Source organism: Peromyscus eremicus, chromosome 8b (genome assembly GCF_949786415.1).
Source record: "Peromyscus eremicus chromosome 8b, PerEre_H2_v1, whole genome shotgun sequence".
NCBI lineage: Eukaryota > Metazoa > Chordata > Mammalia > Rodentia > Cricetidae > Peromyscus > Peromyscus eremicus.
In genome coordinates this window covers 35,654,125-35,678,658 of record NC_081424.1, presented here as the reverse complement: position 1 = coordinate 35,678,658, position 24,534 = coordinate 35,654,125, and the positions used below count along the sequence as shown (strand labels likewise).

General features: G+C 43.7%; 1 protein-coding gene across 1 annotated transcript in view; it reads right to left on the bottom strand.

Annotated features, from left to right (window-relative positions):
* Pde7b (phosphodiesterase 7B) overlaps positions 1-24,534 on the bottom strand; it is a 311,056-nt gene that overhangs the window by 4,104 nt on the left and 282,418 nt on the right. Inside the window, exons 9-12 of the mRNA XM_059272674.1 lie at positions 14,303-14,394; positions 11,074-11,218; positions 8,687-8,783; positions 5,466-5,546 (exon numbers count right to left, since the gene is read on the bottom strand). Coding sequence (XP_059128657.1) covers positions 5,466-5,546; positions 8,687-8,783; positions 11,074-11,218; positions 14,303-14,394 — 415 coding nt within the window. The remainder of the gene's footprint in view (positions 1-5,465; positions 5,547-8,686; positions 8,784-11,073; positions 11,219-14,302; positions 14,395-24,534) is intronic.

Sequence of the window (24,534 nt, the reverse complement as noted above, 5' to 3'; positions counted from 1 at the left end):
GATGCTAGGGAGAAGGAGGCAGCAATGTAAGATGTTATTGTACATTTCTGAATTATCTTGTGTGAAATATGACTTAAATCTTGTGCCACATCATTGAGATGACTCAAACTTAGGAAAGACTCTTAGGTTGGTGGTTTTGTGTCTGATTTAACCATCCTAATAAGGCAAATAGAGAGTCAGCAATGAAGATTTCCCTTTGTACTTGCTACTCTTGAATTTAGATATTTGACATTTAAAAAAAAATTGCAAAATGATAGTCTTCTAAAATTCCAAGTGTGAATTTTAGAAAGTGCTGCTTCCTAAGTAGAACAGTTAACAGATCCAATGTTAAAAAAAAAAAAAAATCAACCCATTTCCCCCTGACATTACCCTGGAATTATCTCTGAATTTGTGCTGGCCTTCTGCGAAGACTTTTTACTCTAGACAGGAAAGGGATTTTCAAGTCCGAGTAAGCACCAGCAGGCCTGAGGAGCTGCTCCCCCAGTGTGAAGCCAGACTCATTCTCCAGGATGAGCTCACCGAACCTGCTTTGGTCCTTCTGGTGTGGCGGAGGGGAAGGGAGGGATGGCGGAACCTTTTTTCTTTTTGTCTTCCTCTAGATTTCATCAGTCAGAGATTAATTTGATTGCCTATCTTTTAAAAATGATGGCGAGAGGGGAGGAGTGAAGGAAGAAGGGGGGAAGTGCTACTTCCGCTTGGGTTAATACGAACTCCTTCCGCAGAAAATCAACCCTAAGATTCGCACTTGGGAATATCTCATCTTGGGCTGGGACAGGAAAGAGAGAGGTAGAGACTGCTCTATACACACTTTCACCACAGAGCCATCTCTTGGGGAGACAGAGCAAAGAGGGAATAGTGAATGGCTTAACCAGAATGAACGGTGTATGAAAAAGCCTCACGGAAACCCATTTGTTAGCAGTCTAACTTCAAAATACAACTGAGAGAGAGAGAGAGAGAGAGAGAGAGAGAGAGAGAGAGAGAGAGAGAGAGAGAGAGAGAGGAATGGCATTGCCTTGCATGAGTGGGTACTGCCTCTCTCAGAAGACTTGGGTTGTTAAATGAAAATTTCAGGGCAAGGTGTGGAATTTTGTCCTACGAATTCTTGGTCTGGGAGGCCCCAGAGGTCTCTGAAACACTGTAGGTTATTGCCACTGCCCATGGGTACCCACCACAACTGCATGGTGAAACTTCATTGCACAAGATGCCACACAATTTGGAGGTAGAATATAGAGAAATCTCAATCTAACTGGGAAACTCCCTCCTTGATGGCTAGCTTTCAGTGTGCTGGAAGGTATAATAGAGGCTTATACCTTCCTTTGGAGAGATGAGATTAATGTCTTCACCCAGTGCCAGGCCCTGCATGCTGCAGGATTGACCTGCCAGACAAGATGTGCCTTCTGGCACACCAGGGGCATGAGCTGACTAATTGCTTTCTGATTGGATGTGAGGCCTGTTCCGTAGAAAGAATTTCTTGTCTGGTATTGCAATCCTAATCAAAAGCTCACGGCTACAGAGGTCACAGGCCCTAGGGGAGAACTTATTGGTTTGCTAAAAGTTCATGCTGTCAAATTGTTTTCTACATATTTGTGTTTATACCCGTAGGTCTAGGCTGCTCTCGACCATGGTCAGAGAAGCTGCCTTTTGCAGTGGACAACAGTCAGTGGAGAAATAATTCGTCATAGTGCTAAGGAGAAGAGACTCAGTGGGAGTCTAAATGGGAGAGACATCCATATTAGCCTACTCTCTCATCCCCAGCGGCTCAGGGAGCATTGTGGGATAGGAGACAGAAAGAATGTAAGAATCAGAGGATGGAGGGGGAGTGTTGTGAGATGCCGTCTTCTGGACATGACATGGATACTCCAAATCATGAACTCAGCAGCCGTGGATACCCACACAAGATCTACACAAAGTCAAGTCAGGGAAAATCTGTGCAGAGATGGAATAGATGACCTTTAGGTCCTACTCGTACCGAGTTGCTTTTGGCAGTGGATAGTTGCTGGGACAGGGAGAACAATTTTTTTATTAAGGATGTAACCACTGGTAGGTCCCCCATGTTCCAGTGAATGGTTCCACATCCATGCACATATGGGTAGCACTAATTGAACTTGGGTCATAAAAAAATAGAAAATATGAAGTTGGTATGTGTGTGTTGGGGGGGGGCTATGGGCAGAGTTGGAGGGGGGACATACGGGGTGGATATGATCATATGTCATTGCATGCATGTATGGAATTATCAAAACTAGAGAAAAAGAAAAGGTTACAATAAGCTTCTTCTCTATTTGTCAACACAATAGCCATAAACAACAACAGCAGCAACAACATGAAGATGAGAAGAGACACTGAAGTCTGGGGGATTCAGAAGAGAGGAAACAGCTCCACTGTATAGGATGCAGGGGAAGAAGGGGGTGTGGTTGTGGACTAGAGCTCCCAGCATCCGCTAGAGTCCTTTATCTGTTTAGCTCTTTTCCAATTTAGTTTGGCTTACCTTGTCCACACTTCCTGACCTGAACCTGTAAGAGCTGGCAGATGTGTAGCAGGGAGAGATTTATGAACTGAGTGTTGTTCTCTAGTCATTTTCCCTTTCTCTTTATTATTGTTATTCTGATGTAGTAGCCATAGGAGTTCCCTTTTCATTCAATACCCACTCCATTTTAGAGGCAGTATCCATGGCAACCACATATTACTAGGCTGAAAACCAGGGCATATGATGAGACAAAATACGTGTGTTCTCAGGACAACAATAGGACAGAACCCTGGGATCAGCCCCGTCTTCCAGATCTAGGCTGGATGCTTAATAGTGTAAAGGTTTCTGTTTGGGAAATGTGTGACTCAGAGTGCTATGAACAGTAAGACGGCAAGAGTCTGTCTATGCAGAGTTTAATACAGGGAGTCTCAGAATCAGGAACCATGTCTATAGAACCTCATACCTAAAGCACAAAGCAGGGCTGGACTCAAGGAAACTGAGGCTGCGTCTCTGTTGTTGGTTTCTGAGTTGCCCTTTGCTCTGGGTTCTTGTTCTCTCTCTCTCTCTCTCTCTCTCTCTCTCTCTCTCTCTCTCTCTCTCTCTGTCTTTCTCTCTGTCTCTCTGTCTTTCTCTGTCTGTCTCTCTCTCTCTCTGTCTTTCTCTCTATTTCTCTCTGTCTCTCTGTCTTTCTCTCTGTCTGTCTCTCTCTCTATTTCTCTCTGTCTCTGTCTTTCTCTCTCTGTCTGTCTTCCTCTGTCTCTTTGTCTGTCTGTCTCTCTTTCCCTCTATCTCTCTCTCTATCACTCTGTCTGTCTCTCTCTCTCTCCTCTCTCCATGACTGTCAGCAGCACATTCTAGCATGCTCTCATTTTCTTCATCGTCAGCTGATCTCTGCAGATGCCCCTTTCCTTCCCAGTGCCAAGGCATTAAGCTTTGAGACTTGCAACCCTATGAACACAATGTCCTGTGTGGAGTCTGTGGGAGCAGGTGCCGAGCTGCGAGCAGCTGGATGTCAAGGATGGAGTTTGCTAGGGAAAGGAGTCGAAGTTTTGTTTGGTTTCAGTGGAAGCACTGGTAGGAAACAGAAGGCTAGCTTTACACAGAGATGGAATTAGTGGTATTAGATGTAGAACAAAATCATTGCCTCCACTAAAGTGAGGAAAGTAAAATTCTGCCCACGATTTGCATGAAGATCTTACGTGCGATGTGATTAGATAAAGTAATAGTCATCCGGCATGTGTTGAGAATATATTGAACAGTTTACCACACTTGACACTTGAAAGGGAGTACGGTTTGAGGAGAATGTGACTGAAATACGTTTTTAAGTAGAGAGAGGAGAAACACTGACGTCTGGCCACAAGGGGACAGCAGGGCTCCAGGGTCTTAGGCCTAGGGACTAGGCCCTTGGAAGTAATTGTGGAGTAAGGTTAAGGACTCACGCTAAGGCACTTGACTGACATGGGACGAGTACCCTGAAGAGTCTGTGAATAGCTAGTACAATTTAACTTAGTGTCTATTCTTTGTATACACAGTGTGTGTTCGTGTGCATGTGAGTACACAGGTATGTGTGCATGCAGCTGTAAGCCAGAAGTCAAAGATGGGTGTCTTTATCAGCTGCTCTCTCCTTCATTACTATTATTTATTTTTAGTGTGTGTGTGCATGTGTATACATGTGTGTGTGTTCATGTGTTCTGCATGAACATGCATGTGTGTGTGCATATGTTTCCATTTGTGTGGGTGCATGTGTGTATTAGTGTGCATATGTGTGTGCATGTATATATGCATGTGTACATGTGTTTTGTATCTGTGTGCATGTGTTTATGTGTGTGCAGTTATGTGCATGCATATGTGTGCATATGTGCATGTGTACATGTGTGTGCATGTTTGTGCATCGTGTGTGTGTGTGTGTGTGTGTGTGTGTGTGTGTGTGTGTGTAAGCCAGAGGTAAATTGGATGTTTTTCCAAGATTGCCCTCCACCTTTATTTTCTTATATTAGTCTTTAAAAATTAAAAAAATATTGTTTTATTTTAATTTACATGTATGTATGTGTGTCTGTGTTTAGGTATTGGCATGTGAGTGCATGTGCTCACAGAGGTAGTTAGGAGCCACTGGACATGGGTGCTAACAACCAAACTCAGGTCCTCTGCAAGGGCAGTCTCATGTTCTGCACTACTGAGCCGTTCATCCAGCCACCATTTTTTGAGGCAGGGTCTCTCACCCAACCTGAAGCTCATTAATTCAGCCAGGATGGCTGGACAGTGAGCTTCAGAGACCATTTTGTCTTTGATATTCTCCATGTCTGGCTTCTGTGCCTGCCTTCTTCTGTAGGCTCTGGGATCAGAACTTAGGTCTTCATGCTTGTCTACCTGAGAGGCAGGCGTATTGCTCACTGAGCCATCTCCCCACCCACTCCTCCTTATCTTTTGAGACTGGGTCTCTTAGTGAATTGAATCTGGAGTTTGCCTGGCAAACCCTTTACTGACCAAGTCATTGCTCGAGCCCACGAATTCTGTCCTTTTTGGGGTGCTAGGGATGGATCCACGGCCTTGCATATTGCAGGCAAGTGTTGTACCTCTGGGCTACCTTCTGAGCTCTGGGCTTTTGAGACTGGGTCTTACTATACTGCTCAGTCTGGCTTTGAATTTGCTACTAGTCTATCCTGGATTTGAATTGGTGATCTGCATTATCCCAAGTGCTTGGATTATAGGTATGTACTACAGGGCCACTCTTGATTCTTATTCTATCCTAAATCACAAGGTTAATACTATAACTTAGTAGTAAGTTAGTCAAGGGTCTGTAACAGACCCATATCTTAATGGTTCTAATTTCTCAATTGAGAATTATCTAAATGATCAGTCATGATTAAAGTCTTTGCTTGGCCCAGCCATTTAGATCTCTGGAAGGCTGTGTTGTTGTGGTTGTTGTTGTTATTATTATTTTGTGACTCCTAGTAGAGGTGGCAGGCTACTAATTTTAAATAAACACAGAATTTCAACTTACCTATTTGTATGCTAGGGATCGAATCTTTCTGTTGATTACAAAGAGGACTGATTTCCAGTTCAAATTTCTGCTCAAGGTCACCTAAGAAGAAAGAAGAAACACATGGCAACGTAGAGTTCACTGAATGTTCATCAACAATTATTCTGGGTGCGGGGAGGTCACTGTTCCTTCCCTTGGAATCACTATGAACCCTTTAAGGCCATTGGCTCTTAGAGCTTGTCTAAAAAAAGGAAAGACAACAGGGCATCAATGATCATTAACAATGACTCATTTGAGCAGGTGTACTCTGAGAGTAGGACAAACTTTAAAAAACTGCATCTATTTACTCTCTCCGTGTGTGTGTGTGTGTGTGTGTGTGTGTGTGTGTGTGTGTGTGCATGTGTGTGTGCATGGTGCATGAATGGAGGAGGTAGGGCACAACCATTACGAGGAGACTCCCTCCTTTCACTCTGTCAAGTCTGAGGCTCGAACTTGAATTGTCAGGCTTGGTGGCAGGTGCCTTCACTGTTTTCCTGGATGGAAATGTTTTCTGCACAGTCCTTTCTGGGAACTCCTTGAAGTGTGTCCAACATATTAGGAACTAAAATTTTAATATCTTTTTACATGATAATTAATTAAAATTTAGCTAGCCACGTGAACCTCAGAGACCGCATGTTAGAAAGTGGAGAGCAGCCTGTGTCCTTCAAAACCCAGCTCAACCCCCATCATCTTCAGTGGTGAACCCTCCATGATGGCTCTCTACCATTACATGTCTTCCTGTGAGAGTGTTTCATTCTTTCTCTTACTCAAGACAAGGATGGAACACTTGTATTCTTCAGGAATTCTATTAATCAGTGTAGAAAGTAGAAAAATGAGAAAGCAAACAGTCTCTCTTCTCCAGAAATGTTGCTGATAAGCAGTTGGGAGGTAGCACGTGTAAACCAGCCATGTCCCTTTGTGGCGGCTGGAACATCCCCTGTGTGGAATTATTCATGTAAGAGTAAGTTTTACTGAGGATTAGACAGAGCTAGAGGTAGCTGCTCAATAAAAACTTTTTGAAAAAACTAGACTAACTGTGGAGCTATCAATCCATAGTCACGATTGTGAAGAAATTCTACTTTCTTAAAGGGTTGAGGGACAGAGAGTAGGGGAATCCTATTCTCTGTCCTGAGGATCTGAGATTTTCCTAATTCATAGGCTACCATTGTCCTCTCCCCTGTGTCTGAAACCTGAATTTAAATTTTTTTCTTTGTTCAACACAATGTATTATATCCATGATATTTGTCCTAGCCGGGTATGGTGGCCTATGCTCACAACCCCCACGTTCTAGAACCTGAGGCAAGAGGATTGTGACTTTGAGGCCAGCCTCTGTCACATATCAAGACCCCCATCTCACAACAACATCGACAAAGACAATGGTGACGATAACAGCAAAAGAGACAATTATCTGGAACCGCTGATAGATAGAAGCCTGACAATCAGGGGCAGGGTGAGATGAGTTGGCATGAGTCCAAAGCCCTAACTGAACTCCAGAATAGGATCAGTTAAGATGATGGAAGTCATTCCTCTAAAGTTCAAAAACATTCAATATGGAAGAAGGATTGTTAGGATGAGCAGAGTCTAGTCTTTAAAAGACAAACAGGACTTCTACTGGACGCCAAGGCTATTAGCTGGAAAGGAGCTGGCCTGGTCCCCAACTCCTTTGTCTGCCAGGAGATAGGCAGTGTGTGTGAAAGGTCCTCTGTGGTGACTGCAGAGGCAAACATTCTAGGTCTTTCCATATTATTGTGCTGCGTACATACGTCTGACTAGGGTCAGTTTTTGCCAAGAAACATTATAGGTCACCTTGTTGCTTGTGCCATTACTCTCTTAGTGAACAGCTTGATTCAGAACTTCATGTCTGCCCAAATGATAGGACCCTTGCCCCAGGGTGCTTCGAGTCTACATAAAGTGTCAGATGAGCAAATGAGAAGTTTAAGCCACAATGGACACCAGCCACAGCACATGATGGAATTAAAGGCAAGTGGGACGGAGAAGAACCTTGATTTTCCACACTGTAGTCCTAGCCTTCTCTCCTACTGCTATTTCAATCGTTTATATATCACACATCCTACTTACTCTAAAACCTCTGCTCCAACTTCATCGTGCTTCATTTGCTCTGACCTCAGTGGAGACTTGATGTCTTGGTCAACTAGAACTGAGTCTTTAACTTCTAATGACTCCTGCCGGACGCAGGTGAAGTTCCAGAGTCACAGGGGTTACACGAGCGCTTTTGCTCCCCGAGTGTGACAGTGATCAGAGCCTTCTGGCCCCATGTGAACTCAGCCCCCCTTTGTCTTCTGCCTTTGGAACCATCACGATGTCGTGGACACATCTGTCAGTGGACATCTTCCCCAAAGGCTCACTGTTGCTGATTGACCGCCCCACGGAGCTGGTATGTGGGACACTTGAAGCTTTATTTGTTCTCAGCCTCTTAAACCTGATCCTGTCACTAGTGTGAGGGCAGTGCTGATGCCCGAACAAACATCCTGGATGTTGAAACCTGGCCCGAAGAAACAAGGCTGTGTTTAAAGGCCTACATCCCACCCAACGTCGAGGTTCTGCTTGCTGATTTACCGTCTGCCTTTTGAAGGCAGGCAATCTTTGAAAGATTATGCCCTACCTTAGGGCCATTTGTCTTTTCACAGAAAAATGCACATTTGTTATTGTTGAGACTATATTCAAATGGCTTAACTCAATTCTTGGCTAGCTTTGACCTATTTCATTGGAAACTTTAAGAGCCTGAGAAAAAGGCATACAAAAGGCTCTAAATCCTTTTCTCAGAATGGAAGACGTTGACCTCCAAACAGTGCTTCTTAGCCTTTAGGCTGTGCTCAGCTCATTAAAATGAAGGTCAGGGCAAAAATCGAACTGTCCATCATACATACATACATACATACATACATACATATATATACATGGGTGTGTATATATATATGTATAATAGCTGTGTGCGTATCTTGCTTTCATTCATTGTATTGTGTCTTGTTATTACCTGTTTCCATAGTAAGTCAGTGATGTTTATTTAAATTTTTCTTCCCCACAAAAGGGTTGGATGGTTCACAAGAGAGTTAAAGAAAAAGGTTAGGATAATCAGAGTTATTGAAAGAACAAACGTCATGACAGATTATCCATTCCCGTTTTATTAGGATAATGGCCCAAAAGAGGAAGGGGAAAGGACCTTGGCCGTGGGATCTACTAACCTTGCCTGTAGAATTCTTCACAGACCCGTTCACTCCACTGCTTGCTCATCTCCCAGATGCGACAAGGGTTGCAAATGTCAGCGCACTTCAGGGCGATCTGAGAATGAACAGGGCGGGGAGAGAAAGTCAGGGTGTGTCTCCTCAGTTGCAAATGTGCCCCAAGCCAAAGGGGCTGCGAGGTCTGCATGTCTGTCTCACGGTACCAAGCCTATATTTACAGAGCCCCCCCCCCCCAACATGTCTCCTCAGGAAACAACTGTTATTCACAACTGCACAAAACTCTTCATTCAGAGCTCCCACTTTATAGCAGTGAGGGGAGACGAGCCGCCCTCTAAGGACACAGAGCTTCCTGGAGAAGACTTGGGGTGAGCAGGCCAATGAAAGCCCTGGTCGAATTCCATGTGCTGTTCTGCCCTTCTGAGACAGGTTGCTGCAGGGATCTGGCCGGACTCAAGTCCAATCATTTGAAAGTCACTCTTACGTCGACACTCCCTGTACATCTCTTAAATTGTGTTTGCCTTTGCATGTCAGTGTTAGTGTTGGTAAGCTCAGACTGCCAGCCAAGGTACTAAGCCATATTAAACCCAGTAGGCTTGTGTTTGCCCAGCTAAGGCAGGGCTACATGGCTCTGGATCTGAGGTGTCTGTCAGGTTTGTCCGAAGTGATGATCCCAGGAGAGTTACCTTGAATTCCCAGACAAGCAGGTTCTCTTGACTAACAACTAAAAGAGCCTGCTGCCGGGAGACCTGCTCACTAGCAACGTTCATTGCTTTGACACAGTGCCTTATATCAGAGTGGACGGGAGTGTTGGGTTTAGGAGAGTCTTGGATGACACAAAGGTATAAATCCAGTTGTTTTCTTTGGTTTGCGGGGGCACCAGTACACATGTTGGCATAGGTAAGAGGCAGAGGTCTTTTTAAGGTGTTGTAAGATTCTTTTGAGTTATCAAGACATTGTTTTGCGATGCAGGGTCAAACATTTCAGTTGTAAGTTGGTCTGAGTCCCTTAAGTCAACATCTGGCTCATCTCTGAGCACTCAGGCACTAGTCTTTAGGCATGTAGGTAACAGAAAGAAGTTGGGGTGTAGACCCACAGCTGGAAGTTGGATATTTCCTGGTATGGATGGAGTACTTTGGGGAGCTACAATGTGAAGGCCTGAAACAAAATGACTATGGTTCCATCTCTGGTTAAAGCTGATCTGGAGAGGTAAGGATGGGAAGACCAGAGAAAACATAAAGAAGGCTCTGGCTTGGATACTCGGTCAAACTTCTAGTTCTGTGGTCCACTATGGCCTTCTTCTTGTGTCATAATGGCTTCTTGTCACGGAGGAAAGCAGAAAGGGCTGGGCTTGATCCAATTCAACGATTTGATTCAATTCAATCTATATGTTTGTATCTGAAGAACCATAAACCTCTGCTGAGCAAGAGCTTAGATACAGAAAAAGGAAGGCAAAGCCAATCTGGACCAGGCTTGGGTGAAGGAAAGCTAAGGGCATCTCAGGGTTTGGTGGCACCATGATTAGCATAACATCCTTTCAAATTACAGAAGCGATCCTTCAGTGGCACAGGTGTCACACTGATTAACTTTCTGTCAAGGCACAGAACATGGTAAATGCTTGGGATGTGGGTAGCACAGGGGTAGAGCCTTTTCTGTGGCATTCTTGGTAAAGGCTGTCCCTCCTGGGTGTGATTCCCAGTACTGGTTTTTGTTGTTGTCGTTGTTTAGTAGTAACTATCTACACAAGGGTGTGGCAGTTTGAATGAGAATGGCCCCCATAGGCTCATATATCTGAATGCTTCCCATGGTGGAATTGCTTGGGAAGGATTAGGAGGTGTGGCCTTGTTGGAAGAAATGTGTCACTGTGGATGGGCTTTGAGGTTTTAAAAGCCCAATTATCTCTCTTTCTCTCTCTCTGCCTTGTTGTTGTTGTGTCAACATGTAAACTCTCAACTACTGTTCCAGCACCATGCTTGTGCATGTTGCCAGGTTCCCTGCCACAACTGTCATGAACTCACCCTCCAAAATGGTAATCAGACTTCCAGGGAAATGTTTCCTTCCATAAGTTTCCTTGATCATTGGTATCCCATTACAGCAGTAGAAGAGTAACTAAGGTTTGTATACTTACTGATACATTCAACCTTCCATCCAGGTTACTGTGTGATGAGGCAGTTACCAAACAAGGAAAAACGAGATTTTCCACTCCCTGACACCTTGATTTGGATCGTTTGGAAAGCACTTAACAGCTGCATCTCTTTCCAAGCTTTTAATAAAGTAGGTCACTACTCTAGCTTTGCCATGCATTATAGCTTCTTCTCAAACGTGCTAAAATCATCGATTGCATCCCGAAGTGTTTTCTGATGGCCAGGCTGGTGACTTTCAGTGCTTACCTGAAGCATAAAGTGTCTGTCCTGTACACTCTCCAGTCTCAAGTCTTTATTGTGGAGGTGAGCTTTCAAGCGGGTGAGGAACTCATTCTGTCTGTTGATGTCTGTGGCCAAGATCAGGGAGCCCAGCTGCTGTTCAATATCCTGTCTGCATCCACAAGAACAAAAGAGAAACACACACTCACAAAGCAAATCCCACTCAAATGCAATGCAACACTAGTTTTATGTTGCCCTTTTATTTTACTTTTATTATAAAAATAAAATGTTATCTATAATGAAATAATCTGGAATCCACCCAAATCCCAAGCAATAGTGAATAAATACATCTATTTGGATACATTATTGACAAATAGTCATCAACACAATAACTTTAACACATTGGATGATGTAGAGGAAAGTCTTTATAGCAAATGAGCACTGTTAGGATAGAAACTATAATATAAGCCAGATGTGATGACCAGTGCCTGTAATCTCCTCACTTGAGAGACTGAGGTGAGTTTGATGTGAGTTTGAAGTCAGCCTGGGTTTACAGAGTGAGATCCTGCCTTAAAACAATCTAAAGAGAAGGGATGGAGAGGTGCTCAGTGGTAAGGTGCACTTGCTGCTCTTGCAGAGGACCTGAGTTTAGATCCCAGCACCCACACTGGATGGCTCCCAAGCGCCTGTAACTCCAGCTCCAGTTAATATGCCCTCTTCTGGCCTCGGAGAGGACCTGAACGTCTATGGGAGTACATACAGACAAGCAGGCAGACACACAAAAACCAAACCAAACCAAACCCCCAAAACAGAAAAACAAAAACCTGAAAAGAACAGCACAGGAAACCTGAACACATGTCTTGCATTTTGTGAAAATATGGCCGTACTAAAAACACTGAAGGGAAATATAGCTGCTAGGTTAATGCTGACTGTTCCTCATGGACGGGGTCAATAGTACTTTTGTTTTTCTTCTTTGAACCGTATGAACCTGGTTGTGTTCTGTCTACTGTTTTGTTCTTCAAACATGACAACTTCACTGTGGTTCAAATGAGTCCTTTTCTCAGCTTTCCTTAGTCTCTGCATTTAACATATCTGGCTTTCAAAGGTCAGAAAAATAACTTTAAGTACTTCCTTGAGGGTGGAAAAACTAATAAGATGAATATAACCTTTGTTATGAAGTCGGTTCACAATTATTATTATGTAATAATTAGTCTTCCAGCGGCAGCGCCTTATAACACAGGGTCTCATAAAGACACAGTGGCACAGAAATAAATGGCATTTTTACTGCAATGTATAGGAGTGAGTGGGAGTTTGAGGACCCTAACTAGAGCAGCAAGAAGGATTAGAGGGACTGTTTTGGGGAGAGGCTGGTCATACTGGGTCCTTTGTTCCTTCTTTCCCATTTATCCTCTCATTATAGTCTTTTCCTGCCCTCCCTCCCTCCTTCCTTTCTGTATTTTTTTTTTTTGGGTGGGGGCTGGTTTTATTTCCAAAGGGTTAAAAGTTATCAAGAGTTCAGTTCCTTCTGCAAGTTGAACATTCCCTCCAGAGCTGTATGAAATGGTATCAGAGGTCCAGAAAAAAACTTATAAGCCCAGAGCATGCTGCCTATCCTGTGGCCCTACACCTCTCAGCCCAGAACAAACTGCCTGTCTGTTGTGGAATATTACTTTAACTATGTAAAGATGTGTTACATTTGTTTATGTTGTGGAATATTACTTTAACTACGTAAAGGTACGTTACATTTGTTTATGCTGCATTTATTTAACGATGTAAAGATGTGTTGCATTTGTTTTACCTTGCCTGCCTAAGGCACCTGATTGGTCTAATGAAAAGCTGAATGGCCAATAGCTAGGCAGGAGAAGGATAGGCAGAACTGGTGGACAGAGAGAACAAGTAGGAGGAGAAATCTAGGCTTGGAGAGGAGAGAACAGGGAGAAAGAGAGGGAGATGCCCAAGGCCAGCCAGCTACTCTTTTGGAAAGTAGGACATACAGAATGAAAGAAAGGTAAAAAGCCCTGAGGCAAAATGTGGATGAAGAGAAACAGGTTAAATTAAGTTATAAGAGCTAGTGGGACAAGCATACGATAAGGCCGAGCATTCATAACTAATAATAAGTCTCCGTGTCATGATTTGGTGGCAGGTGGCTAAGAAAGCCTGTTACACCTGTCCTATAAAATACTGCCTGTCCTATGGCATATACACCACTCTAACCTGGACCTCAAGCTCCCACATGTTCTTAAGACACTCACAATGATCGATTTTTGCCACTTATCTAACTCCCTTGGGTCCTGTACGTTTCCATGGAAGAGATCGGAGTTGGTGTTGGTTTTGTAGAAGAGTGTATTGACTAAGTTGGGGCCATGAGGAAAATGAATGAGATTCAGGACTGACGAATAGTAGACTAAGAGAATTAAAATTATCTGCTTAAAATGCAAAAGACAGCTGGGCGTGGTGGTGCACACCTTTAATTCTAGCACTTGGGAAGCAGAGACAGGAAGATCTTTGAGTTCGAGGCCAGTCTGGTCTACAGAGCTAGTTCCAGGACAGCCAGGACTACAAAGACAAACCCTGTTTTGGAAAAAAAAGAAAACAAACAAACAAAAAACAACAAACAAACAAACAAAACACCCCTGACATTAAGCAAATCAATGACCAAAAAAATGACTGAGGTCAATTCAATTAACAAATCTATTGAATTTATTTATTTATTTTTGGAGTGGAATTTTTCCTTTGTAGCCCAGGCTGCCCTCTGTCTTCACAGTGCTAGAAATATAGGCATGAGTTACCCACAGCTTAACAAAGCATCTCTAACTCCAACTTTCCCGAGACTGGCGACGGCAAAGCACACATTGCCGGACCGGTCCTTAATCTAGCCTGCAAATTCCTATGTTCTTTCTTGACAAATATTTATTCTTTGTGTCTAAATGGGAGGATGGTTTTGCTAACATAAGGGACAGGAATTTGGCAGGACAGAGCCTTGTGGCTGGAGAGTGTGAAAGTGGAGAGCTGCATATCATCCTTCCCCCTGACTTCAGGTCATAGACCATCTGAGACCCTTTCAAAGTGCACAGGGAGATTCTGGCTTTGGGGTTGTGGTACCTGACACTGAATCTCTTGCTGGAGAGTCAAGGGAGGGCAGGAAACCCAGCAGCTGGCTCCCTGCTACTGACACAGGGGTCCCCGGCATGCCCTGGAGAACGTGACTTATCTTTCCTGCATACACATCAGTCTGTTTCATCTCCACAGCACTTACGTCATTTCCTTTGGCAAGTGAGCAAGAAGCCTTGATTCCCGAAGCATGCCAATTGTAGATCGCCAGTGGTGATTCTCCAGTACAGACATATTCTAGAAAGAAGGAAAACAAGAACTATAAAGGAGACAAGGGCTAGATAATGATCTTTCACAGCTGAGCACACCTTGGGACGAGCCAATATTTTCTTTCCAGCTAGAGTCCTACCAGAAAAAAACAAGACCCCAAGTAAAAGGGCCATGGCTCTGTTCTCAGGCTGCAGTGATGGTTATGAGTGCAGAGTCTTTTGGGGGACCTGAGTCTGGGTTGACTAATTCTGTTCCCAATAACATGTGCCCCTCTTGTGCTTTCCACGGCTCGCTTAGGTGACCCTCCATGTAGAAGAACAAAGTGAAGCAGTTAAAACAGATAACAATGGTGTCAGGGCTGTACTGTCTCTACACCATCCAAGACTGTCTCACCAAACCCAGCAGAGGCCGGTGTCACAACTTCCGGTCTAATCTGCCATGCTGACTGTAGCTGGTAAGAACTTTCTGTACCCAGACTCCCATGGCAGCTGGCAACACATTCAGACTTCCAAGTCCTACTCAACATTGTTTTGATTATTAGGCAGGTGGTATTTCTTTTTTAAAAAAGATTTTCTTTTTAATTATATATATATATATATATATATATATATATATATAATATATGCACATGAGTTTATGAGTTTAGGTACCCTTGAAGGTCAGAAGAGGGCATTGGATGCCCTGGAGCTGGAGTTACAGGTGATTGTAAGCCACCGGACTTGAGTGCTAGGATCTCAACTTGTGTCTTCCACAAGAGTGGTATCAGCTCTTACCTGCTGAGCCATCTCTGGAGCCCCTAGTGATAATTTTTTTTTTTTTATGTGCACTAAAGTTTAAGTATCATTGTTAAGGAGATGTCTTGGCCCACCTTCCTGACCAGAATACTGACATCTAGTCTATGAAGTCTGTGAAATGAACTCTATAGGTATTTCCTTGTTCAGTCATCTTGACAGTTTCACATCTGGGGAATATCAATTATGTTTAACCTCTCCCTTGAACTTACGGCTAGTGTTAGGTTTTTCTTTTTCTTTCTGTTTTTGTTTTTTCTGAGAGTCACAGAATTTACAGGCTGTCCTTGAACTTAACATCTAGCCCAGGCTGGTCTCTAACTATCCATCTTTCTACCTCCGCTGCCTGAGTTCTGGGATTATAGGTATGCACCCCTAAACCTGGCCTCTGTAGTATTTTAAGAGTAATTTTAAATTTATAAAAAAAAATAGAAAAAGATAACCTTCTTTAAAAGTGAAAGAAAACTGTTCAATTCCATTTACATGAGGTACCGTATATAGTGACAGCTGAAGAGCCAGAAAGGGGAGTGGTGGTTACGGGGGGTGGGAGGGTGAGAGGAATGGGAGGATGGGGATTTTTGCTTAATGGATATAGAATTTTGCAAGACGTTCTAGTGATGCAGGGCGATGGTGGCTGCGTACCATTATAACTGTACTTAATACCACTGAATCACATACTTCAAAATGGTTGAGATGGTCAATTCTATAGTGTGTGTTTTACCATAGTTGAAAGAAACTATGAAGGGACAGAAGCAAGGAGAACAGTTGTCATAGTTTGCTCCTCTTACTGCCATAAAGACTGTGACCAAAAGCAGCTGGGAGGAAAGGCTTGATTTGATCTTACAACTTAGAGTCCTCCACGGAGGGAAGTCAGAGCAAGAACCCGGAGGCAGGAACTGAAGAGGGGCCATGGAAGAACACTGCTTATTAGCCCGCTCAGCCTACTTTCTTAGCCCACCTGGGACCACCTGCCCAGGGGTGGCACAGCCCCCAGGGAGCTGAGCTCTTCCACATCAATTATTAATCAAGAAAATGCCCCACAGACTTGCCTACAGGTCAGTCTGATGGAGGCATTTCCTCAACTGAGAGTCCTCTTCCCAGATAACTAGCTAAAAAAAAAACCCCAAACAAAAAACAAAACAACCCCCGAAAGTCAAAAAACAATACCAAAAATCCCAAAACCCAAAAACCCAAACAACCTCAAAACAAACAAACAACCCCCCCCAACAAAAAAACCCTAAAATACTAACAGGGTCATAACAACCCCCTTCCAAAAACAAACAAATAAACAAACAAAAAATAAAACCCAGAGCAAACCAAAACAACCAACCTAACCAGGACTCTAACAGAGCCACCAAAGGGGAGCCGGGCCGAGAGGATATGTGCTCTGCTTGTAATGAGGATATGCTATCTGCTTGTAATGATCCTCTCTGTTATCTGAGTCACTCATACAATCCTCTGCTTTTTGTTTGTTTTCGTTTTCTGAAACAGGGTCTCTCTGTAGCCCTGGCTGTCTTTGAACTCACTCTGTAGACCAGGCTGGCTTCGAACTCACAGAGATCCACCTTCCTCTACCTCCTAGGTGCTGGGATTAAAGGTGTGTGCCACCACCGCCTGGCAATCCTCAACTATTTTCAGCAAATGAAAAGAGACTGACACCTTCCAGGGTCCCCTAAAAACCCATGAGTTGAGGAAAACTGCATCTCTTCTTGCTTCTTAACTCTCTTAGGACTCTGCTGTATGAGCTTCTTGAGGCGAATGCCTTCAACCCAGCCTTGGAGAGACTGTTACACTGCATTTGCCTCTCTCTTGCCAAGCAGTTGTTATTTTTATTTACTTACCGCTTGACCGTGTTTGAACCAGTGATGAAATTTTATGCTTTCCTCCATTGCTCTAATATTTCCTTTTGGGCAGGAGCCACACTCAACGAAAGAGACTGTTGGTTAGAAGTCACGTGCTGGACTAATTTGTTCCGATTGTGAAGATTCATAAGCACAGAGAGTGCTAGGTTAGCGTGATGTAACAGATGTTCCATCCTGCAGTGACGTTTAATTCAGTCGCTCATGGGTTCACTTGACAGAGCCGTTCTGGCTGATGCAGACACGAGCTACCTCACAGGAGTTTCTCAAGGGGCCCCAAACTGTAACAAGACCTAATGACAAGTGACACCACATCTCTGTTGAGTGAAGTAAGAGTGTCAGAAGGATGGCCTTAGGCACTGTTTCATATGCCAGCCTGACTTCACATCTTCATTAGTGATCTTCCTGCAGACAGAATACGGGGCTCCTTGGGAAGTTTGTTGGTGAAAGTATATTTGAATAGTCGTACCAAGGAAAGGAGAGGAGACTGGGCAGCCTGGGAGCACACCAGTGAAAGACCCTGGTGTCTGGGACAGCAAACAGACTCACAGGAGAAGAGTCTTATACAAACACGAGTTTGGTCAGGGTGCTGTTGGAACCAGGGCCGCTCCACTGGCTTCAAGGGAGTAAGAAATGAAGGGCAAGCTGGGCGGTGGTGGTGCACGCCTTTAATCCCAGTACTCGGGAGGCAAAGACAGGAGGATCTCTGTGAGTTCGAGGCCAGCCTGGTCTACAGAGTGAGATCCAGGACTCTTTGGGCCAACCACTTTATTTTACCTTATTTAATCCTCACTTAGCCCTTGGATGTTCTTAACACAGGTATAATAAACACTCAGCTTCCCCTCTCAGCTCCAGGGGTGGGTGGGGCAGCATGTGAGGCTGGCACCCAGTTAGTGAGTGGCTAAGGAGTATCTTCGAGTCACTCCTGCCAGCATTAAAGCCTGGACCATAGACATGCTTCTTTTTGCCTCCCAAGAATTTTCTTTATGTTGCCACATCTAAGCCCCAGGAACCAGAACTTTATAAGCTCACAACTACCTACAATTAGACTTAATTTTGCCCTTGCTTTTCAGAATTGATGTCTAAAAATCTGTCAAAGTCATTCAGTTATGTCTTGCTTATTTGTAAATATTAGCATTTTAACATCATGTCTTTGCATATTAAATGTATTCAGAGAATCTAAATACCATTTACTTTTATTGCCCGTTCATTTCTCCTTGAAAAAAAAAGCACATGAATAATGTATTATTTAAGTCAGAAAATTTTAAATCAAAAATGTATCCCTGTAACTGCTATTTTTTTTGCTTCGTTGATTACAGGACTAGAACCCAGGACCTCCCACAAGCAACCTAGGCATGTGCTCTACTTCTGAGCTACATTACCAGCCCTGGAACTTTTATTTTCATCCCATTCCTCATACAATTTTATTATTTTTTTTTTACTGGTTTGTGTGTGTGTGTGTGTGTGTGTGTGTGTGTGGTATTGCCTGTGTATGCATGTGTGTGCCCACGCTTTCGCCCATGCAGAAGCCAGAGAAGGACAGTGATGTCCACCTTTATTGCTCTGTCTTACTCCCTTGAGACTGTCTCTTGAGCCTGGGACTAGGCTGGTGGTCAGAAGCCCTAGAGAGCCTCTGTCTCGGCCTCCTCCCTACCCCCAGTGCTAGGGTTATAGGTAGGTTTTGCTACAACTGGTTTTTCATGTGGATTCTAGGGATCCAAACTCAGGTCCTTATGTTCCTTCACACAGCAAGTGCTCTTACCCATTCGGCCATCTCCTCAGTCCCTAGAATTTTCAGTTTAATGCCATATATTTATATCTGTGAAATCTTTTATTATAGCATCACCATATTTCTCTGCAACAGAAAATAGGCCTATAAGTTGAAATTCTAATTTAAAAGGTTTCCCTAATTTGGGCCTACAAGAATTAAATAGTTTTTGAGATTGAGTTTATAATGTAATTGTTATTAGCAATTAACTGGCCTTTAAAAGCACAGGAGTATTCCAAATTTGGAAAAAAATTAGGCTGAATAATCAAAGTTATTGGCAGTCATTTAAAGAGACCAATGCGGGTCATGGGGGGTCTCAATTACAGGAGACAGCTTTTACTATTTCTGATGGTTCATTTGGTGATTTTATACCTCAGGCCACATGTGATGTGACTCAGAATGTGTCTTCTGTAAAGTGGAAAAGGGTGTCTGTGCAAGGTGGCTGAAGAACTTTGATGTGATTGCCCTGCTGGCCTGTTCCAGGCAGTTCCAAAGCCCCAAACATGAATTCTGCACACTGTTCATGCCTAAGCACTGCTCAGAAAGGCTTCATGCATTCCGAAGCGCACACACCCAATGTTTGAAAATTGCAGCTAGCCATGACTACTGTCAAAGTCAAAAAATAATTCTTTGTCATCTCTGTTTAGGAGCCACAGTGCCATATAAGAAGTAAGTATTGAGTGGCTGCCAAACAGTTCCTACACACTAACGTTTAAAGGTTGAAAGGATTGTTAAAAGAAAAAGAACAAGATTTGAATTCTAGGCCAATGTCTGGTAGAAGCGAGACTTGGAACCTTCTGTTGTAAAATCCTCAGACTTGTTGTGTTCAAGGCCAAAATATTTTTAAATTATTATAGCAATTGTTTCTTCTTTACTACATGTTCATAGATAACCAGATAACTCCCGAAGTAAAATGTCAGGTAGCGTTTGTGTGTTGCAGAGTGCAAGTAAGATCACTATGAAGATTTTGAAAATCATTCCAAACCATCCTGCAGTTCACTTGACAGTCAGCAAGGGAAACAATGGAATATTCACTGACACCAGCCAGGTGCTAAATACTGGAAACACAGAAGGAATACATGCCAGAGACTTGCTGTCCATCTGAGACTTGAGCATCTAACCAGGCAGGGGCAATTTTGATTAGTACACATGGCGATAAGGGAAGAGAACCCTGAGGTTGTGGAGGAGACACAGGGAAGCTGAATCTTCCGAGATAAAGTAGGTTTCAAGGAGGAAAAGATGTCCAAGGTGAGACCAGAGATGGATGAGTCAGAGTGGACCCAGAGAGCATGCGCATATATTTGAGCAAAATACACTATTCGCTAGTGCCTTTGATTAAAAATGGGCAGAAGAAGTAGTGTGTGCACACCTGAAGCAAGAGATACTTTATATCTCTCTTCTCTGTTTGGCTGTATAATTTGTTTTAGAAATGGTCATATTGTGAGAGATTACACATTTTGCTCAGTTATTTTCTATTTTGCCTCAGAGAACATGGGGATTTTTACTTGTTTTGGTCATCTTTGGCACTCACGGCACCTGGCATGTATCAATCCCTCCACAGACATTTGTTGGATGAATAGAAAGTTGGAGAAACTGAAAGTACTTCCTATTTGTGATTTACTGAGGCTGTGGGGTGGGTGGGTACCGTGGAAAGAGTGGCTTCGTTGACAGCAAGGCTGTGGCAAGAATCCCATGTGTTTGGTTATTTACAAAATCCCCAGGAACAGTGGGTTTCTTAGCAGGAATCTGTGTGGGCAGAATTGGGTTTAAGGAAACTCCTCCTGGTTGCACGATGGGTAAAGGTTTGTAACCAGGCAACACCGAGTGACGTGGACACAAGGAGACAGGGAGATGTCTATGTCCTGAGCTAGGGAAAAACAGGGGCAAGAGTCAGGCCAGTCACCGGGATGCCTAGGAACTGTCAGCAATGACAATGGCTTGTCCCTAGCACTCAGGCAGCACCACTGTGACAGACAGGCTTATCTGACCCTCACAGTGGCTCTGCCCATCGTCCACAAAAGGCAGACCGAGAGAAAGGAGACAGTTCAGAAATGGTCAGGGAGATGAGAGCATACAATAAGATGATCCCGCCTTGAGGTCCCTGATAGCCTAGCAGTTTAGGAAGACTCATCAGGCGGCACATCTGTCTACCCGGAAGACTATCAGTTCAGTGATTTCACATTGTCCCAGTGCCAATATGTCTTCAGTATGACTCCACACACTTGCAGATATAAGACGAATCTTTTAAAATTTATTATTTATTTTATGTGTGTGTGTGTGTGTGTGTGTGTGTGTGTGTAGTGTACAGTGTACAGTGTGTATGCATGTGCAAGGCGCTCTTCTGTGCATAGGCATTTCTCGGTTCCTGGTCGACATCAAGTGTCTTCCTCTTTTGATCCTCACCTAGTTTTTGAGACAGGCTCTCTCGCTCAGCCCAGACCAGGCAGTTTCAGCTAGGCTGACTGGCCAGCCAGTCTCAGGATGCTATTCCCTCTGCTTCCCCCGGGTTGAAGTCAGAATGCACACCACCACACCGGACTTTGTCGTGGGTGTTGGGGACTCAAACTCAGGTCCTCAGGCTTGCGTGACAACCGACTGAGCTATATTCCGAGCCCAAGAATCATCTTCATCTTAATGTTGAAAGAACTTACTTCCATCTTTGTGGCTTACAAGAACTGTTAGAATTTTAATTTGGAAAAACAAAACCCTTATAACATCGAAGGCCCAACACTGCCACGCCCTCTTTTTCTTTTCTGAATGATCAAGTATGATTTGCCCTGGAGATGAAACAATCCCTTTGATTGCTAGCATTTAATAAACCACCACACAGGGTTTCAAATTAAATCAAGAGGCTGTCTGTCTAAGGGAATCCGGCACCGCTGAATTCCTACCATGCAAGACAGCTTTTCTTTATTATTATTATTATTTTAATAGTGTTTACCCTCTTCCTCCATCCTTTTTTGTGGTAATGGGGCTTGAACCTAGGGTCTTGTGCAGACAGACAAACAACTGAGCTATAGGCCCAGTTTTCCTTTTTCTTAGTATTTTGAGACAGGGCCTCTCTAAATCGTCCAGGCTGTCCTTGATTCTGCAACCCTGCTGCCTCCATCTCCTTGAGTAGCTGGGATTACAGGCCCGTGCCACCATGTCTGGCTCTCCCTACTCTATTTACTGGACACTTCCTTTGATGAAAATACTTAGAGTGATGTTGATAAACGGAGAGTCTGGTATCCAGAGGAGTCAGATGTTTTCCCACTTTTAAATCGGGAGGATACAGGAAGAAAAACAAGAGCATGGATTTGCCTTGTGTTTTCATTCTTAATTGCTCACGAAATGACTCTGGAAATAACAGTTTCTGCCCAGCTCTCGCCTAACAAACCAAGTGGTCTCCTTGGAGATACCCCAAGGGCCTCATCTGGGAGGTCTCAGAGGAAGAGAAGCATCTTGAGTTCCAAATAAGTCCTTGGTCTTTGACAAACTCTGCTTTAAGCCTATTTGACTATTCTTCATTCAGCTTATCTGCCCAAGACTGATCTTAGAACAAGGAACATGGATTCACTTGCTGTCCATGGAACACATGTTCAGATAAGCGCCTGGGAAACTTATTGAAGTAGCAGACCAATTTTGACCCCCCCCCTTATAGAATTTAATACTCTACCTAGAATAACTTTCATCCTGTAGAAATTATAAGGGCATGAATAATTTTTGCAATTATATATTTGAGAGGCAGTCATAGAAACATTTCTCCTGGACTGTCAGCCTGGTGTGTGTGTGTGATTCAGAGTCATTCAAAATAAAAAGGAATTTAAAATGTTAATCTCCACCCCCAATTGCCTATAGCAAATGATTAAGAAAAATCACATACACTTCCGCTAAACATCATAGAATGGGATAATCATAAGGTTTCATGGAAGAATTAACCATTATTTTATCCATGGAGCGGTCTGTCATAGTAGCTAATATGTAGTTGGAATCTATCAAAAGGAATTACATTTTAAATTAAACTGAAAGCAATTCTTTTTAAAATTGTGCTAACCATCAATCATTACATCCGATGCTGTGCACACTTTGCGGCTTGCTGAGCCGATCTGGGACTGTATGTGTGTGTATATGGATGATGGTCAGTAACGTTGGAGGGTGGAGGGGCCTTCCTCTCATAGCTCCTGTCCCTCTGGGTCTCCCTTCCTCAACACATGGACTGCTTTTATTCTGAGTGAGGCTCCATCCAGGCGGAAGTGCCTGTTCTGTCTTCTTACTGACCCTGGTTGGCAAGTAAGCTTGGGAATCAGGTCCAGGCTGCAGACCACGGGAGGGTGGTGCCCTCTCACCCCACATCGCTCCAGCTGCCCTGGCTCTTTCCTTATCAGAGTGCAAAGGCATGTGCTGGGTGTTATGCAGCGATCGTCTTCTTTATCAGAACCGAAAGAGCCCGGCCCACTGAAGGAGAGGAAGCCTCTGACACCTTATCTATTTACTGTCAGGGTGGATCGCAGCGAAGTCACGCACAGGGTGTTTCTCCCAGCCGCCGCCTAAGTCCCAGCTCATCTCCTCTGCGGGACTCTCGTTGATTAAATGTGTATGTGAGTGTAGAATGCTTGTGCGTATTTGTACATTTGTTTATCTCATTCATTACCCTGGTTCTTACGATTTTCTGAATCTGTAACTCATCGTAAAGTTACTGAGGGTAAATTTTCCTAGAAAAATGTGCATAGGTATCCTGTGAAAATCTGCAGCTCGTTTTCTGAGACCTTCTTCAGGCTAAAAAAGACCATGTTACCAGAGATTTTAAAATATCATGTGTTGCTTGGTGTGGGTGGGGGAGGGGGGGAGGGTTGTCTCCAGACAGTCATTCATTTGCCCCCCGTTCAAATGTCTATGTTTTTATCTACCAACAAAGTTAGCTCCTGAGATGGTTTTGGAAAATTAGCTTTCATTTTGTGTTTTTGTTTGTTTGTTTGTTTGAGACAGGATCTTTTTCTCTATAGAGTCTTGGCTGTCCTGGAACTCGTTTGAGACCAGGCTGGACTCAGATGCACAGGGATCTTTCTGCCTCTGCCTCCTGAGTGCTGGGATTAAAGGTGGGCACTACCACACCCAGCTTCTTGGTTTATTTTTAAGCTCACCATAAATTGCCAATTGTAACTGTAGGTGCTGGCTGATTGCTCAAGGGATCCAACAATGAGCGAGATGTGAGGTGGACCCTAGACCTCAGGATGCTAGTTCCTGTCTGAGCACGAAGGTGCCCGCATGGAGAAGGGCTTTTCTCCATGTTCCAATTGTACTTTATCGGGAGTAAACAGGCCCCTGAACTGAAGACTCCTGCTTAACGAAGCTGTTTTAGGATGATCTATTAAGAGTTTTTTCTTTTATCACTCAGTCAAAACAAGAAACTAAAACCGGGAGAGGTGACTCCCCTGTATGAGACAATCTTGTTAATGACTACTGAAGAGATCCTCAGGACCACACTGAAAACTCACATCAGCATATAGCCGAAATCCCAGCACTTGGGAGACCGAGGCAGGAGGACTGAGAGCTTGAGGCCAGGCTGGCTTATGTGAAACCCTGCCTCAAAGCAAACAGACACGTGACAGCGGACCGGAGAGTTAATAGTAGTAGTAATAGAAGACTTAGTATCCGAGATAATATCACTGGCGAGAGTTCTTCAGGCCAGCCAATCATGCCGGGGAACTGTTTGAGAACAACAAAATACACCCTTTATCTTTGATAACATGCCTTTGACTCCAAGGCCAAT